This window comes from Bidens hawaiensis, unplaced genomic scaffold (assembly GCF_021521415.1).
Source record: "Bidens hawaiensis isolate Kalapana, Puna unplaced genomic scaffold, B.hawaiensis_p1.1 tig00000780_1, whole genome shotgun sequence".
Classification (NCBI taxonomy): Eukaryota; Viridiplantae; Streptophyta; class Magnoliopsida; order Asterales; family Asteraceae; genus Bidens; species Bidens hawaiensis.
Genome location: NW_027491045.1, coordinates 4,633,625 through 4,652,419, shown reverse-complemented (window position 1 = coordinate 4,652,419; position 18,795 = coordinate 4,633,625). Strand labels below are relative to the sequence as shown.

The following is an 18,795-nucleotide window of genomic DNA, read 5'->3' as shown; positions in this document are numbered from 1 at the left end:
AACCGGAACCGTTTGTTTTCACAAACAATTCCATATTTTCGGTTTCAATCAAGTGTATGCTTGCATTTTGTGTTTGGTAGTTTTAAGTGTGATTACAAGAATGGTGTCGAAGAGCAAGATAATATCGGATCATCATACAAACAAAGAGGCATTTGATCGACCATGGGCCAAGACCTATGACCATGGGCCAAGACTAATTGCATGACTAATTTAAAGGGAAATGCAAATTGATTTGTTCCTAAATCAAGGACGCTAAAGTGGAAGTTAATCGGCATAGGGCATATTTTTTGACTGAGTGATGAGGAGCTTATCTAAGAGTTAGCGTACTCTTATATGGACGGTGGACCTGGTTGATAGGAGAGAATAAGGCAGCAAGGGCCCACACTTAAAAAATGGAATAACTTGGGCTACTGGTGGAATTACGAAGCCTATTACTGTGGTGGTTCGGCCAAGCAGTATGCCTCCAATTCACCAAAGAAGACTTTCCCCCATTTCTCGCAACATTTAATAATTTTCAAATTTAGTTTTACGCGGTTTCTTGATGATTTTTAGTTTGGGTTTTTTATTTAATGTCTTAATTTTCGTATTCGATATTTATTTTGTAAGTTCGAAAACTTGACAAACCTTCCAAATTTATAAAATCCCCTTTATAAAGGACCCCCATTGTAATGGTTTAAGCATTCAGAATTCAATACATCTTCTTTGAGATCTATTTCTCTGTTATCATTTTATTTCTTCCGCTTTGCATCACCGAGTAACAATGGATACTTTAGTTTGTATCAGCAAGAGCCAGAGTTGCTTGTAGTATAAGCTAAGCTAAATAGTTCTACACATAGAGGACTGTAACCTACAACCACCTCTTAAGTATATGTAACACAATAAATAACCTTTTTATGTATCATCATGTCACCCATACATATGAGGGTTTCATGGCTAAATGCTGAAAGTTAACTTTAAGTATGGTGTAAGATAATTGGACTTAACATGGCCTTCTTTCTAGAGGAAGGCAACTTTTGGAATATTTCCATTAGCCGGATCGCGTGTCCTCCAACGAGTAAAGTCATCAAGCCAATCCAAACCAACACGATACCGTTTACCACATTCTTAAATGTCTGTGCCTCGGGTTTTGGTGTCAAAACCGATATGGCAACCAAATAACTGAGTGACATAGATGCCGTCGCAATCCACATAATAACCATTAGAACCCACAAGAAAACCTTATGCCTCAAAAAGGGTAGTCCACTAATAAGCAACAAGATGATGCTAAGAGTTGAAACAAAGCCGATCGTGTTGCAAACTAAGAATGTATGGTATAACCTCGGATGATTGTATACCATGACAGCGGATCCCGCTTGTGCGATTGAGTTGTCTTGCCAAACACCACTTGGAGGATTAGTGCCGGCTTGAAAGGCCATGGTTGCTATCAATGATGCCACAACCATCAAAGTGTTTCGCTTCTTGTCTAACCAATCATCATTGTTCTTCGAGTCCGTCTTTAAGTGTGGTTTCTTATGATACTTCATGTTGCCAAGCCCAATATTTTGGCTGCTGGGATTTATAGGAATTTGTTCAAACAAGTTTTTATTTTTCGCCTCGGTTACTCCTGCACGTGTTAGACACCGTAGGATTTGTTGATCTTTTATGTCTTTAGGACCTTGAGCCAATATATCCATGGGTGTTTCCCCATTTGTGTTTGATGCATTCACTTCTATTGTTGTATACAATACCAAGAAGTGTACAGTCTAACAAATGTTCAACATAGGATAGGTTGGTCTAAATTGTATACATTTTACCAAAAATGCTAAAATAAAATGCATAGCAATATAGCATGTTACTAAACATAGAGAAAAATTCATTACAAAATACTAAATTATTGTGAGAAGAAAAAGAACAAATCCGAATCGTTCAATTTTTTTTTCTTTTATCAATGCTTTGTATTTTTAAGTTTTGTAGTTCTTAGATACAAATGTGTATGTTATGGATATAAAAAGTTAAAAACCATCAAACTAGTTTGTTTATATATTTTCTTAAATATAAACATTTACCTACACATATGTAGGATGCCTTACACATGTGTAGTATCTATATATAACTCTTTCATATATTTTTTTGGTATATTGGTTTTTATTGGTGTCAATTATCACTTTTTAGTCTCTGTCGGTCCCAGCTAACGAATTGGCTGCTGACGGTCCCAACTTTTAATGCATTTGTTCCAAAAGTCCGCAACTAACGGAATCCTAACACCGTTAGTTGCAGGTCGCCGGAAAAACGTTATTTTGGAAAAGTCACATTTTTTTTCCAGAATTCGCCATCCGAACACCGCCACCATCACCAACCAAACTCCACCACTTGGGCCCCACCAACCGTTTGCGACGATGGTTCTAGGGTTCCGGGAACCTCAATAATTAGGGTTTTTTTTACTAGAAAAGGTTCCTAAAAACCCGATACAAAGTTATAAATGTTTGGGACAAAAGTGTTGAGTTTCCCGGGGAAAAATGTGAGTTTCCTGGCAAAAACACGCTTTTCCGGTGACCTGCAACTAACGGTGTTAGGATTCTGTTAGTCGTGGACCGTTGGGAACAAATACGTTAAAAGTTGGACTGTCATCAGCCAATTCGTTAATTGGGACCGACAACGAACAAAAGGCGATACTTGGGATTAATAAAAACCAATATACCTATTTTTTTGGTTGAATTTCAAGAAAGATGATTAAACATTGCATTTCAAACATTTTGTTATCTAAAAGAAAATTTAAGATTGTAAAAGTAATTATTTACTTTAATTCTGCAAGTTCTCACAAAAATTGTGTTCGATTGGACTAAAACCTCCATGTAATGAATTTAAGGAAAGTTGAATAAACATTGCATACCTCAATTTGTTTGTCAGCAACAGCTAGGTGTAGTATCGTATTACCATCGGCATCTTTAGTGTTTACAAACTCATGATCACCCACAGGCTCTACCAAAATTTTCAAAACCTCAAGCTGGTTATACTTCACACACAAATGCAAAATAGTCTCCTGCTGCACCATGGCTCTAGTTGCATGAGGTTGAGCTTTCACCAACACTTTCACAACTTCACACCGTCCTTTAATGGCTGCAACATGAAGCACGTTCCTCCCATCACGATCACGCGTGCTACACATCTCAGGGTTAACCGATAACAACGCCTTAACAATATCAACATGGCCTTTAGCTGATGCTATATGAAGCGGCAAGCGTCTTTGTGAATCGCGTTCAAGAGAAAGTTTTGGATTTCGGGTTAATATCTCATTGACAAAGTCTATGTGTCCAAGCATTGATGCAATATGTAGAGGCATGTCATCTTGTTGGTTTAGTGTAACTTTATCAAGAATTAGTGGATCCTTTTGAAGCAACATTTGTAAAACTGTTAGATTTCCTTCCATTGATGCTTCATAAAGAAGTTTATCCATTTTTCTAAATTATGCAGAAAACACAAATTATCTTAAAGAAGAAGAAGTTTTATATAGCTAAAGATTTGGTATTTAATATATCTCTTGAATTGTAAAATTTGTTGTCTAACTTTGAATTTTTCCCCAGTTAATTTATGTTTTTTTATTACAGTCAATTTATGTGGGTAGGAAAATTTGTTCCAACAGAGGCTTCTTTGAACAAGTCTCACTAGTTTATGATTGGTACAACTTACCAACTAGTCAACTATTTTGCAGTTTTCTAGAAAGAATAATTACAAGAATACCATTTGACCAAACTAACCATTGACTTTTAGTTTTAAAAAGAAAGTTACTTCAATAAAAAAAAATGGCATGAGGTGAGCGTGTATGAAGATGATGGTTCAAGCTCAAATACTTACGATCTTATATTCAAAATCTGGTTTAATGAGATTTTGTTTACAGCGATGAATTTCCTCATTCATAGCATTCCTTCCTTCATGAATGAGTTAATATGGACAATAAAACGCTATCTAATGAGTACTTACACTTCCAAACACTATTAAAAATTTATAATATTAAAAATATAAAATATAAAAAACATAAATGATATGTCTTATGTCTTTATAATACTTTCTAAAAACCAAACCTTTACTATAAAATCCTGAAATTATTTAAACAATTTTTATAAAGAATTAAAAACGTAGTTTTTTGAAATATATATAAGCTGAAAATAAGTAAAATTTAAGATTTTAAAAAATATTCAAAGCTTAATTTTTAAGTTATTTAAGAAATTAAGCTTTAGAAGTATTAATTTAATACTAAATTTTTACAACAGTAACTAAGATTTTGAAATAATTTAAACTTATTTAAAAAAATAACCTAAAAGTTATTAAAGCTTAGCTTAAAAGAGCATGGCTTGGACTATATCAACTGATTCAACTCAAGAGGGGGCCAATTTTGTGTCTTGTTATTGCAAATAAAACTATAAAAGTGAAGAGTATTTTTTAAAGTAAACGGTCAACATGGTTAGTTTTGTTTTTTTCTTTAATGACACAAATATCCTGTTTTCTAGTCTATATTATATCGACTAATACTAACTAATCTTGAAAATCGACTGTTTATTTGACTATGACAAGTTTTGTTCAAAATTATAAATGTACATTTCGTTTAATGATCTATGCAATTCATGTATACTTCAAGAAAATCGTCTACAATCAGGAGGAGTAAAAAGGTTAGTGATGGCTGGGTTATTTGCAAAAAAGCCCATCTAAGAATCGAGGACGGGTTCAACTTCGTTCCAGGCATAATATTATCCCGAGGACGGGTTCAACTTCGTTCCAGGCATAATATTATCCCCTTACAAATCCTCACCAACGACGTTAATATATAGCAAATTGAGCGGCCGGAATCAAAAACCATTGTCCTTTAAAGCAAAAACTGTCGTTCCGTAATAATGTTTTTTACCGTTTCACTTGGTTATTATTTTCTATTTTCTATTTATTATGTTCTGGTATAATCTTTTGTGAGTAAATTTGTGAGGTGGTTTACGTTTTTACGTCTATTTTCTAGTTTGGTTTAACGGTCCATTCGCAACACAAAAGTCCTACAAACTAGTTAACTTTATTTTCCTTTCTTTCCATACAAGCCAAGATTGAATCTAATAAAAAGTTCATGTATGCATGTTCAGGAAGTAAGGAATATATGAACCAAACTTTGAGTTTGGAATAATTATTTAATTCCTTTCGTGTAACCAAACATATTCCTCTCCTTTCGTTTCCTATATATTGAGCATTAGTGTCTATTTGCTTTTTTTTTTGAAAGATAACTTTTATAAACAACCGGCCACCAACTCTACTCCAAGAAGGAGAAAGAGCCGAGGCAAAGCAAAACCTAATACATCACTTCAAAGTTACACCACGAATTCCAATCTACACAACCTTTTTTATATCTACATCTAAACAAAAGAAAGCTCAGAATTTTATCTCCGCCACCACTTCCGTAACCTTCAACTTTTTATCCGAAAATATGCGATCATTTCTAGCTTTCCAAATAATCCACAACGAGATGAACATGATCCCCTGAAATGCTATCTTCTTAACTCCTTTCAGCCCCACTAATTGATGCATGTTCAGGACGGGTTCAACTTCGTTCCAGGCAGTATAATTGGTATTAGAAAGACATTGAGATGACAGACAGTATAATTGGTATGTCTTCTTTCCTTTTATTCCATTGCCAGTATAGATTTTTTAATATTTTATTTGAGTTTTTTCTTATTTTCTTTAATCTAAGTTAATGTAAGGGGTTTATCTTTTGGTTTAGTTCTGGTAGCATAACAAACCTAATCGATACTTACCGAATTTGCTTTGTTTGGGCGCCGCAACGCATGGGTTTTACCGACCGAATAAACGCCGTTTTATATATGATTTTTTTGTTGCATAAGCTATACGATTGACAATATTATTAGGGGGTTTTATTTATTTATTTTTTGGCTTTAGTGTCGATAACATACCGAACCTAGCTGACCGAATTTGTGTCACTTTGATCATAAGTTGTACGCGTGCTCAGGGCTAGCTCACGAATGTGGAGGCCTAAATCGAAACAAGATTTTGTGGCCTTTTCTTGACGATTGTTAAGAAATAAAAAAAATTAGTTATAAAAGTTTTGAACTCATAACCTATTTTTTAATAACAACCAACACCATCACCACACCAATACATTACTTTGAGTTTACTTAACTTATTATAATATATCTATATATAATGTTTTTTTGTTTTGAACTTGGATGCTTTAATTAATTATGGGCCTAAAGCCATAACTTGTATTCACTGTCCCATGAGCCACCACTGTGCGTGCTGACATTGTTTTGGGCATTTATAAATTTATCTTTTGGATTTATTTCTAGTCCCGCACCAAACTTAACCTGTATCGACAGTATTCGCTTCCTGTAACGACTAAGGCCACAGTTCTAATGCAACTCAAACATCTTCTTAGTTTGACATAAACGTATAACCTGAAATCTCAAAATTAATTTTATGTTCATATTTATTATACTTAATTAGTATAGGGCATTAATATCTGAACAATTTGTGAATCTTTCATGAACTTGGTTACATGATATCATAAAATTATTTTGATTCAATGATTTGCCTTAACATAAGTAATTCATTGATGTAGCTCTTACCGACCAACTTCATCACTTTAGTCATGATCATCCGCTCTGCCTTGTGCATCTACTGCAACCGATTCCCAGAAAGGAAAATGATGAAGATGAAGATGAAGACGAAGAAGATTTGGTGGAGGAAGAGCATCATCATGGTGGTCAATGCAACATGTGCGAGGAACAAATCTGGTCATTTCATTTGTGTTACTACAAGTGCAGGTCTTGTGACTACTCATTGCACAAATTTTGTGCTGAACTACCCGAGATCCACCAAAATCACCCATTACATCCTGGCCACGAACTTTTTCTTGATGATACATCAAGGATTTATGATAATCGTCATAAATGTTTTGTCTGCAATCTTAAGTTTTCGAATATCTCTTATCTTTATTGTTGTTTTGACTGCAAATATTACATGGACATAATCTGTGCGACTATGTCAAAACAGAAGATAAACCACCCTAGTCACCCTCACCAACTGGATCGAATGTTCGGAAACAAAAACATATTAGATTGTGTAGCTTGCGGAAATAAACATGAAGGGATATTCTTTCAGTGCAACACTTGTCCTTGGTTCCATATCAACCTAGACTGCACTTTTCTTCCTACCAAGTTACTGATACAAAATCGTACTAATGGGTCTTTCACTCATTCTCATCGACTTACCCTTGCTTATTCATTTCCGAGATCTGAATATGAATCTAAACTCTATCCTAGTTGTAGACTCTGTAATGAATCGTTCCATACCCATTTATGGATTTATAAATGCGATAAGTGCATATATTATGTGCATGTAGATTGTGCAACCTCAAAGAGAGAGCCATTTATGTCCATCTTCATGTCAGCAGGTGAGCACTCTCTTCCTTTTTTTTTTCTATTAGTTCATGTGAAGACAATCTTAGTATTCATTAGGCCTTGGTAAAACTTATAAAAATTATAAAGATGACGAACATCCGAATTTGCTCCACTGCCCATTTCTCGATGAAGGTGACAACCTTTTGAAGCGTCACATGTCTTATCAAAAGGAGCTTACTGATAGACCACATGATGATGAATTGCTCAACCATTCATGCCATGAACACCCACTCATCCTTTTTGACAAGCAAACATCGGTTGGTAAAAATTTCGTTTCTCTTCACGACCCTATAAAAAGAGTTCAACTATTATGTGATGGATGTGTGAAACCAATCATGACACTGCCGTTTTATATATGTTGCCAATATGTTGACGGGAAGTGTTGTTTTGTTCTTCATGAATGGTGTACCAATCTACCCTCTCAAGTGCAAGATGACGCGCGCCATCATAAGCATACTCTCTTTCTTCGACCAAAAGTAAGTACATTTTTCGGTGTGTTCCAGTGTGCCATTTGCTACTTACCATCCAATGGTTTCGCGTATGGATGCACAATGTGTAATTATTATGTTGATATCAATTGTGCATTCATGCCCAAAGAGATCACGCATGAAGCACACCCAAATCATCTCTTATCAGAAGTAATTAGACCTTATATTGATCGACCAAATGTGTGTTGTAATGCCTGTAATTCTGTGTTGTACGAGGAGTTGGGATTTCATTGTGCCTCTTGTGATTTTTACATTCATGCAGTGTGTGCTTTGTTGTTGCCTAGAGTAATCAAGCACAAGTGTGATGAACATCCTTTGAGCCTAAGATATGGTCCACTGGAGAATCATCCCGGCGAGTACTTTTGTGAAATATGTGAGGATGAATTAGACCATCGGAAATGGTTCTATCATTGCACTACATGTGCCCAATCCGTGCATGCTTCTTGCACGCCCTTTATACTTCAATATGAGCAAGCTAAGGGCATGCATTATGTGAAAAGCTCTGTCTATCCGTATCTCAATGTCAAATTCGGAGGAACAGTTGAGATCAAAGGTCACTCACACCGCTTGGCCTTTGTTCAAGGGCTTACGAGCGACGGCACGTGCATCAAGTGCCATTACGAATTGAAGCACGGGATGATCTTTAAGTGCTTAGAGTGTAAATTTGCTCTTCATCACTGGTGCGCCAAATTATTTGTAAGATGATCAAGTTCTTTGTTGGGTTATGCTTTGGTGCATCCATAATATTGTAAACTTGTTACGTGTGTTCAGTCAATTCTTTTGACTATCAATTGGTGTCAGCTACTTAACATTGAATTGGTGTATCTTGTATAATCATTGTGTTAGTTATTTATAATCCTTGATAGATGCTCAACAAAAGAATATCGAATACGTAGGAGAATTAAGCAAATGACTAGATGGCGTTAAGTATTACTAAAAGATATGGTCAAAGTTGATTTTATGTATTATTCTAATCAGTATCCTAAATATATTCCAATGAGTCGTATGAGTAATCCTAGAATTTGTAATTTAGTATGAACTAACCCGGCGTAACGCGTCGGGTAGCTCGGATCTGTTTATATACTCGTCGCTTTGCGGTGGCGCACTAATGTGTGTTCGGTTGATTAACATATAAAAAATTAAAATAGAAAAAAAATCATTTATTTAGTCAGTAAAGTAAAACCCGGGTGTTAGTAAAATGCGAGCCATAGACAAAGTGTTAACAAATAATAATAATAATACGGAGTAGTAATAATAATAATAATAATAATTGTAATATATCTATTTAAAAACTTGAAATAAAACAAAGGCGCCTGCTTAAACCCGGATTCGAACATGCGCCCCTACTCACCAAGGTCTTACAAACAAAACATAAACCAACACATCACATTGATTAATTTCCCAAATAACATATCTAAAAGTTAAAAGAGCAAGCTTCACTACTAGAAAAAACGCTTTTAATGACTCGCATTGCGAGTCATAAATGGGTACAGATGACTTGCAAATGCGAGTCATTGATAGCCCAGTCATAAATCAATTATGACTCACACCCGCGAGTCATAACTTATGACTCACATTTTATGACTCGCCTTTATGACTCACATTTCATGATTCACGTTTATGACTTGCACATCATGACCCTCATTTATGACTGTAATTTATGACATGCAAAGTTGCGAGTCATGGTATTAATTTTAAAAAAAATTTATTTACTATTACTATTATTATTATGCATTCTAGTATTTAAATTAATGACGCAATTATACAAAATAAACATTTCATTTCATTTCTTAATTAAGCATCCTACATCAAAACGTTACAAAAAATATTTTTTTAGTCAATATAAGAAATCATTCTCGAAAAACAAACTGAACCGCATAGCTTGCCCATTCTTCACGAACCGCGTCAAGATCCGCATCCGTGTATACCTCTTTGCCTCCACCAACCTAAGAAGAAAAAAAAAGACGTTACAAACTTGGTCGGGTCAAAACATATTCGATCAAAACAAACCAATAAAAGAGTAAATTACACTTACATTGTTATTGACGAGTATGTCAAGTCCGTCACGAACTATCTCCTTCATGAAGTTTAAGATATAATATCCGCACTCTATATTTCCCGGTTGAGTTGGACACTACAAAATAACATATTCAAAGTTACGAATTATGATTGAATGATAATACAAGATCAGAACGGCCCGTAGATCATAATAACACTCAGATCATAACAGGTCGCGAGCCCGGATCAGATCAACACGTGAGCAATCAGTTCAAATATGCACGCGCGTGCAGATTAGTATGCCTGCAGTTCAAATAAGATATGATAATAACGCGTGCAGTTCAATTTCCATTTAAAGAAATTAAGTACTCACCTTATTGTTGACCCAGTTGACTTTGATACGCATTGTTGAAGCTTATCCTGTAATTGGGAATCATGTTTCCAAACTATACTTATTAGAAATCAATAGATAAAAATATACAATCAATAAAAAAACTTACAATTCTATCAACAATCACTTGGACATTAGAGTCGAAACCTCCTGTTTTTAGTTCTCTTGCTTTCTTCCACAACAACGACCTATCAATCTCCTCTTCATCCTTTCCGGTTTATTGCATCTACACAACAGTGAATCGAGTCAGCGCGCGCATGCAGTTTTATTGCGAATCTCCTCTAACCATCTTAGTTATTAAATCTAGTTGAGATTCATACCCTGCATCCCCTTTTCATTTTATAAAACCATCATTTCCCACCACAAGTGGATGAGGTTGCAATGGTACACTACATGTTCATCACCAAAAGATGATAACAAGTCTAACCATGACTTCAAACATCAAATATCAAGTGTACTAGCCTACATTGTCAAAACTTGAACTAACTAGGTTCAAACCTATCCATTTCATGTGCTCACAGTGTCTAATATGATGGGCTGCTTCATCAGTATCAGTCTCGGTTTCCTTATTGCAATAATAACATGGAACAAGGAAGCATGGTTCAATTGGCAAGAAACAAGCGCAAGCCGTATTCAGGGTTGTTTCATTATTGGGTTTGTAAAAGATCTACACGTTTAACCCTCCAGAGCTTAAAGAAGTCAAAACACGCCAATCCACTTGTCAAAACCCTTTCCTGAATGCCTGTTGTTACAACCGCTTGTGCTAGATAATAACTACGGTATCTCGTTACATGTCCTCGAATGGGATTCATGAGGAAGAACGGATTCCTGAATAAAATAGGAAAGCCCCTTTCCTTTTTTTTGGGGAAGGAGGATATTTAGTCCTTGTTCAAATGATGGATTCAAAAAAGGTGACGGACGGAATAATTATCATTTTTCGTGGTTACCAACAAAATATATACAAGAAAGCTTTGATCTTGATTAGAAAAGATTAGCTCTTAACTATCACCATAATCATGAACCATATGAAGATGAACATACCAAAATGATCATCGAACCTAACAATGACAGTGAAGTCGTCAAAAACCGTTGTTGCAATATGCAAATTAAGTCGTTGGTTGAGCCCTGGTGCGCCATGATCCAATTTGAAGCAAACCCAATGCTAAATAAGGAAAGCTAAGTTCATGGTCTAATATAAAACTACATATATGATCCTTTCTGTTTAAAGAAAATATAATGATACATAATTTAAACGTAAAAGCAAGTAACAAGTGATTGGAGTGCATTAAAGTTATATTTATACAATTATATATACACACACATGTAGGGGTGGTTTCAAATGAGAACCATTTTATTCACGTGTGCCGGTGAGTACATTATTAATCATTAATAATTGCAGTGCATTCACTAGTGGTGAATATACTATTGTAGAAGCATCAAAATAGTATAGTGTGTTTTTTAATGAACACATATATTCACCGATCAGTAAAATGGTTCCTAATGGTTTTCATTTGAAGCCACTTACGCACTGTTTGTAGTATGCGTATATAATGTATATATGTGTGGGCTCGAGAAGGGGGGGGGGGTGTGAAATTGTACTAATTTTGACGTTATTTTACTATGAAAGCAAGTTGTGATGCATTCCCTGCATTCTTTTTCATTTTATAAAAGTATCATTTCCCACCACAAAAAATGGATAAGGGTGCACTACATTGTGGCTGCATATGGTTATCTAAAATAACCCAAGAATATGATTATAGTTCTATAGTCATAACATCACAAATCAATATTGCCCGAGACAAAAAATATATATATTATCAAAACTGCTTTCGTTGAGATTTGAACTCAAGACCTCCAGCTCACTAAAGGGGTGCTCTAACCAACTGAGCTGTGAAAGCAAGCAGAAATTCATCCCCTGCATTCCTTCTTTGTTTTATAAAATTATAATTTCTCACCACAACAAGTGGATCAGGTTGCAACGATGAACCGGAAGTTCGCAATCGTATAAAAACTAATTACAAGTCTAGTCATTACTTCAAATATCACATATTAATAGTGGAGCAAGACAACAAAGAACAATTGCAGGCCGAATTCGCAGTTGTTTCATTCTTCTGTTTGTAAAAGATCCACACGTTTAAGTTTTAACCCTCCAATAGTTTGACCCACGTACCAAAAAGTTGACCCTTAACTAGTGATTTATTAACCAAACATGGTAAGAACATTTCAGCACTTTCTTTCCTAATCATGCTTCATCTTTTGGTTTGTTGATAAACATTAATCGGTTCATGTTTGATGTTCACAATAACATCTCTTATTCTCCAGAAATACAGATACAATAAACCAAGTGAAGAATAGTTTTTAACAATGTTTGTAACCATCCCAATACCTGAGCGAGCCTTACCGAGACGGGATGCCAGCCGTTCATACTGATTTTGACACTCTAGACATGACTTACCCAGGAACACTATCAAGGAGGAAACTCATCACTGTGAGAAATTCGAACCTGAGACCTTAAGATCCAAAATTCACAAGCCTTAACCATCATCCTAATGCCATTGGACCAAAAAGCCAACTGCAAACCAAATGAAGATACACTAGCTAGGTAGCTGGCCGTAATCCTTTTCTGCCGTAAACTATTTTGGCTCTAGTTTTAGCAAGTTACCAAGATTTGGATTTAGGGTTGTCTTGATTGTTTAACCTATAGATAAGCCTCTGTGGAATATTGATGAATAGTTTTTGTCAGTGGCGGAGCCACATACAAGTCACCGGTTCGGCCGAACCCGGTCCATTTTCGGTTTTATATATAACGTATAGGTACGATTTAACGAGCGAACTCATTCTTTTTCAGCGAGCGAACCTAGTGTCACAAAATCTCCGCAAACATTTCACTATTTGCCGGTGAAAAAACAAAAACTTGACTTTTAGAGAGAGACAACGATGTCGTTTTCTTCAGCTAGCGTGTCGTCGATTTTGTGATATTTTGAGTACATGCCATTTAGTTTAGAGCATCCATGTAAATTATTTAATGACTTTGTATTTTATTTTAATGATGGTGATGCACTTTTGTTATGGTAGTGATATTGCATTTTAACTTCATCAAATAAATATCATCTTCATGACCTTTTAACTTAAATGGTTCTTTTTTTTAAAGGTATTAAATTAACATTTTTGGATTAAACCCAAATCTGGTATGTTGATCCCCAGATGGAACGTGAATGGATGAATTGCTTCAAACTAAGCCCCCAAAGGCAATAAATTATAAACATAAATAAAAGTTCAATACTTTTTTGGAACGAAGTTTTGACGTCGCGATACGCAACTAAACCTATCATTCATTAAGACCCGAGTTTGAGCTTGAGACGTAATTTCAACTATCAACTATTAATTTGACCATCTAGAAATTTGCACCTAAAATAAAATGTTAGTAAGATAAAAGTTTAACAAAAATCCAAATTCTTTTTGTGTTAAAATTAATCTAAAGTTCCGGTTTTTATATTTCAAAACTGAAATAGTTCAGCTTATGTTCGTATGTTCGTTATTCTTTTATCAAGTTGATAAACGTTGAGAATTTTATTCTCTTTTTTTTTTTAATAAATGAAAATGAATTTGCATATTGGAAATATGTTATACGAAATACATGTATTATTAATACGAATCAGTTTACGGTAACTTTTATATTAGAATATAGAAATTACGTTATCAGCCAAGAGCCGATATGAAATTTGCTCAATTGCAACCTGAAGTTACTAGTTTGTTTCAAATCTGAAATCCAATGTTGATTTAAGTTTGAATACGGATAACAGTTTCTGGTTTTTTTTAAATGGCAAACTAACTTACTCGTAGTTACTCTTGCTAACTATATATATACTTGCACAGTACAAGATTTGAACTCAACCTTTAGAAATAAAAAAAAAAAGAGGCATCTTACCACCACGTCATGTCCTCAAGAGATTATGAAGTTATCAAGCTTGATCGATTCATTTAAAAGCGTCATTTTTAATCAAAATTCACATTATTACAACTAAACCATGATTTTATGATTTTTGTTTAAGTGAGAGCCAACCTCAATGTTTCTTCTTCTTATCCTATAATCAAGAATGTCAAGACAACATTAATTAGTCCCTCATGTGTAGTTAAATGGACACTAACCACCAAAATCGGTTATATTCATTACTAGATTTAAGTAGCTCTACACCCTCGGACGCTAGCAAACCAAAAGTATCAAATGTGAAGGGTATAAACACGTGTTGGTTGTCAAGACATGTTTCCTGGCGTTTGGTCTTGCATTAAACAACTTTAAGGTTCCATTATATACGTACTATTGTTTGGAGAACAAGCCAAGTAATTCGAAATTCAAAAGATGGGGGATCGAATTATAACATACCAAAATGATGAGTACAAAATTATAATGAAATAAGCACATATATTCTTAAATCTTTAATATGTATCAAAATGTTGCTTACACCTTTGGCATTTTTGAGTATGGCCTTCCAGGGAACATTAACTTTTTGAAGAATTTTAATATCTGGAAGGCGTGTCCTACTGCTAAAAGAGTCACCAAGACAAACCATACCAACACGATACCACACACGACATATGAAAGTGTGTGTGACTCGATATTTGGTGTCAAAGCGAATATGGAAATCAAATAAGTTAACGACATAGAGGCGGTAGCAACCCACATAATAACCATCAGAATCCACATGAAAAACCGACCCTTCAAAAAGGGTAATCCACTAATCAGCAACAAGATAATGCTAAGAGTCGAAATGAAGCCAACTGTGTTGGAAATTAGGAAAGTATGGTATGCTATCTGATAGTCATTTGCCATAACCGCATATCCAGCCTTCTTGGGTGGATCCACGGTTAAGTCATCATCTTGCCAAACGCCACCAGGAGTTTTAATGCCTGCTTGAAAGGCCATGGTTGCTATCAATGACGCCACCACCATTAAAGCGTTTCTCTTCTTGTCTATCCAATCATCACTCTTCTTCATGCCTCTGGAGTTTTGAAAAATTTGTTCGAGCATACTTTCATTGTTCGCATCAACCACTCGTGCTCGCTTTAGAGCCCATATGATTTGTTGATCTTTCACATCTCTTGGACCTTTAGCCAATATATCCATCAACGTTTCCCCATTTGTGTTTGATGTATTCACTTCTGTTGTATTCAATAGCATAAAGTTTATGGTCTAACAAATGTTCAAGATAGGAGCAATTAGTCATAATCACTACAACAAAACCAACTATTAATCCACACTCACTAAATTCATTAACTGTATTTTATTTTTTTCAAAGAATTCTTAAGTATGATGGATAACATGTACATTATTATTCGTATTAAAAGAATTCAAAAGAATGAAAACTTGTATTGATGAATAATATTTTCTATATATCAAATAACTAAAAAACGGATCTTTTTATTTACAGAATTAAAAAGGATAGTGATGAAACTAACCAACTAATAGTACTAATAATAAAACGTTAGTAACCATCCTAATATTCAAACTAGAGATATAAAAATAGATGATAAACAATTAAACCACTACTAGAAAATAAGACATTTTTCTATGATGGTTTTCGTAGGAAATTAGTTGGAAAACCCACTTTCTAATAGTTTTCCAACAAAAATGTTAGTTGGAAAAAAACATGCTTGAAAATCATTTTCAACATTTTTCCAACAACTTTTCTAATAAAGTTGCTACAAAAATATGTTGTTGCAAACTTCCTACAACATTCCCACAAATGTTTGCTACAACATTCCAACGAAATTCCAACAAAAAAACTAAATTTAACAAAACAAAATTCAAATATGCAATATAAATACCAAAAAAAGCTGAAATATTGGATTTTGTTGGAAAGTAGCAACAGTTTTCCAACGGAAAATCGTGTTGTCACTATGTTGTTGCAAAATTATAGCTATTTTTTTGTTGAAAAGTCATTTGAAATTTGTTGAAATTACTTGATGTGGGAAATTTGTAGGAAAATGTATTGTTTTCTAGTAGTGAACCGGCTAACCATTACCTCGGTTTGTTTGTCAGCAACAACTAGTTGCAGTATAGTATTACCATCGGCATCTTTAGCGTTTACAAACTCATGATCACCCACAGTTTCTATTAAAAGCTTCAAAACCTCAAGTTGGTTATGCTTCACACACAAGTGCAAGATGGTCTCCTGCTGCGCCATGGCTCTTGCTGCATTGGGTCGAGTTTGCACCAGAACCTTGACAACTTCATGGTGTCCATTAATGGCTGCAATATGAACCGGATTTTCCCCGTTACGATCATCCACAAGGCATGCCTCAGGGTTAGCCAATAGTTGTTTAACTATTTCAGTGTGGCCTTTTGCTGATGTTATATGAAGAGGCACACGTTTTTGTGCATCTCGATCCATAGCGAGGTGTGGCTTAAGGGTTATGATCTTCTTGACAAAATCCACATGTCCACGCATGGATGCAATGTGTAGAGGCGTGTTGCCAAGGCGGTCTAGGGTAACTGTGTCAAGAATTAATGGATTTTCTTGAAGCAACTTTAACAAGATGTTTACGTTTCCATCTCGTGCTGCTTCGAAAAGATCATTCTCCATCCTCTCTAAGTTTCACAAATGTAGAAAACTCAAAGTTGCTCACGGAAGAAGATTGTACATGTATGCATATATATAAACTTTGGAAAGAATAATGCTAGCATTTTAATATTTAGATGAAAGCTGGCTTTCTGTATTTTTCTGAATTGCATTTAGAGTTTTTCTTCTTTACCTTAATCTCATATATGTTGGTCATAGAGGATCACTACTACAAAACAAGTCATTTTCCCACAAAAATTTCCTACAAATTTCATACGACAAGTAGTTCCAACAGATTTCCAACAAAAAAAATAAAGCTCCAACTTTGCTACAATATTATCTATAAACATTATGCTAAGTCAAAAATAGTTTCTATAGGAAAGTTGTAGGAAATTTACAACCACATGTTTTTGTAGCAATTTTGTAAGAAAAGTTGTTGGAAAACAGTTGAAAACGATTTTCAAGCATGTGTTTTTCCAACGTAACTTTCTGTTGGAAAACTGTTAAAAACTGGATTTTCCAACAAATTTCCTACGAATTCAGTTGTAAAAAAACATCTCTTTTTCTAGTAGTGGATGACATTACAAAAATTAACATTGCTAGCAGTGACTTGGTCGTTTTCGGGTTATTTGAATTCAAAAATTTTAACATTGAACTCAAAGATGCATATAAAATGGATAAGAATAAAGTTACTTGAACTCAGTTTATTTGAATAAATGTATTAAGATTCAGGTTAATCGAGTCGGTTCCATTCGAGATTCATAAATTCGATTTGAAATTCTTCTCAAATAAAAAATCTAATTCAAATATTCAAAATTTGATTTCATATTCATTATTTGAATTGGCTTAAAATTGAATTTTGAGCTTTTTTATTGCAATGCTAATAATAAGCTACTCTAGTAGAGTGGGTAATTACTATTCAATAGAAAGATATTAATTGAATGATTTCATATTTAATGTAGTAAAGAATTAATATATATAAACAAGATGTTGACGTGTTTAAATTCTTCTAAATCATCATCATCATCGTACTCAGTATATCCCAACAATAGCAATGCTATGGTAGGGTGTGGGGAGGGTAAGATATAGACAGCCTTACCTCTATCCCATAGGGATAGAGAGGCTGCTTCCAGTGAGACTCCCGGCTCGATAGTAGTTTTGCATCAAGCCTTGGACATAAGGCACATAACACTCAATCATCAGGACACCGGCCGATTGGTGCATATGTCCTTGTCTTTCGGCTATCAACGCCACCACATGATGCCTGATTAACCTTCCACCACTTTTAACGTTATTTTCACGAGATTAGTAAAATAACGTCAAAATTAGTGCAATTTTACTTTTGCCCACCCGAGGGTTCACACATATATACATTAAATTCTTCTAACGGTGCTTACAAAAAATATCGCAACATGACATGTGTGCATCAATCATGAAAGATAAGTAAGGAGATATCATTTTTGTCGTCCATGCATAGCCTTATAAGAATTCATTTAAATATCTAGATATATTGACTTAGACTTTTTGTCAGAATTTTACAAATTGGTTTAACCATAAGTATAATAAATAAAAAAAGAACCTATAATTTTCATTTACATAACTAATTGTAGAAAAATCTCCCGATTCTGTATTAACAGTACTAGACGTGCATATAAGCTTATAATAGTTGGCTATTTGGTAAAATCACCAAACATTTATTTAAGTAATTATGAGGTAAAAATGTAAAATGAGGTAAAAAAACCAGAAATTTTTAAAAAGCAGAAACACATGGATGTTAAACGAAGGCTAAATAGATACTTTTGTATCAAACAATCAAACTGATTATCCAAAACTTAATTAGTAAATTATTAATAGAATAACTAGCACATTCCAAAACAGCTAAACCGTGTGTCACAAACGCTGACCTTTTTCTTGGAAAGAGGGTATATAGT

General features: G+C 34.5%; 3 protein-coding genes across 3 annotated transcripts in view; all 3 read right to left on the bottom strand.

The window, feature by feature from the left end:
* Positions 1-781: 781 nt before the first annotated feature.
* Positions 782-3,588, bottom strand: LOC143537335 (uncharacterized). The gene is made up of 2 exons (XM_077031128.1): positions 2,870-3,588; positions 782-1,742 (listed from the first exon to the last, which is right to left on the bottom strand). Exons 1-2 carry the CDS (start codon positions 3,431-3,433, stop codon positions 954-956), a joined length of 1,353 nt encoding a protein of 450 aa, XP_076887243.1. The 5' UTR covers positions 3,434-3,588; the 3' UTR covers positions 782-953.
* An 11,067-nt stretch (positions 3,589-14,655) lies between these two features.
* Positions 14,656-18,795, bottom strand: part of LOC143538961 (uncharacterized) — a 33,649-nt gene continuing 29,509 nt past the window's right edge. The window contains exon 3 of the mRNA XM_077032397.1: positions 14,656-15,410. Coding sequence (XP_076888512.1) covers positions 14,764-15,410 — 647 coding nt within the window. The 3' untranslated portion in view covers positions 14,656-14,763. The remainder of the gene's footprint in view (positions 15,411-18,795) is intronic.
* Positions 16,262-16,891, bottom strand: LOC143535180 (uncharacterized). The gene has a single exon (XM_077029507.1). It carries the CDS (start codon positions 16,886-16,888, stop codon positions 16,262-16,264), a length of 627 nt encoding a protein of 208 aa, XP_076885622.1. The 5' UTR covers positions 16,889-16,891.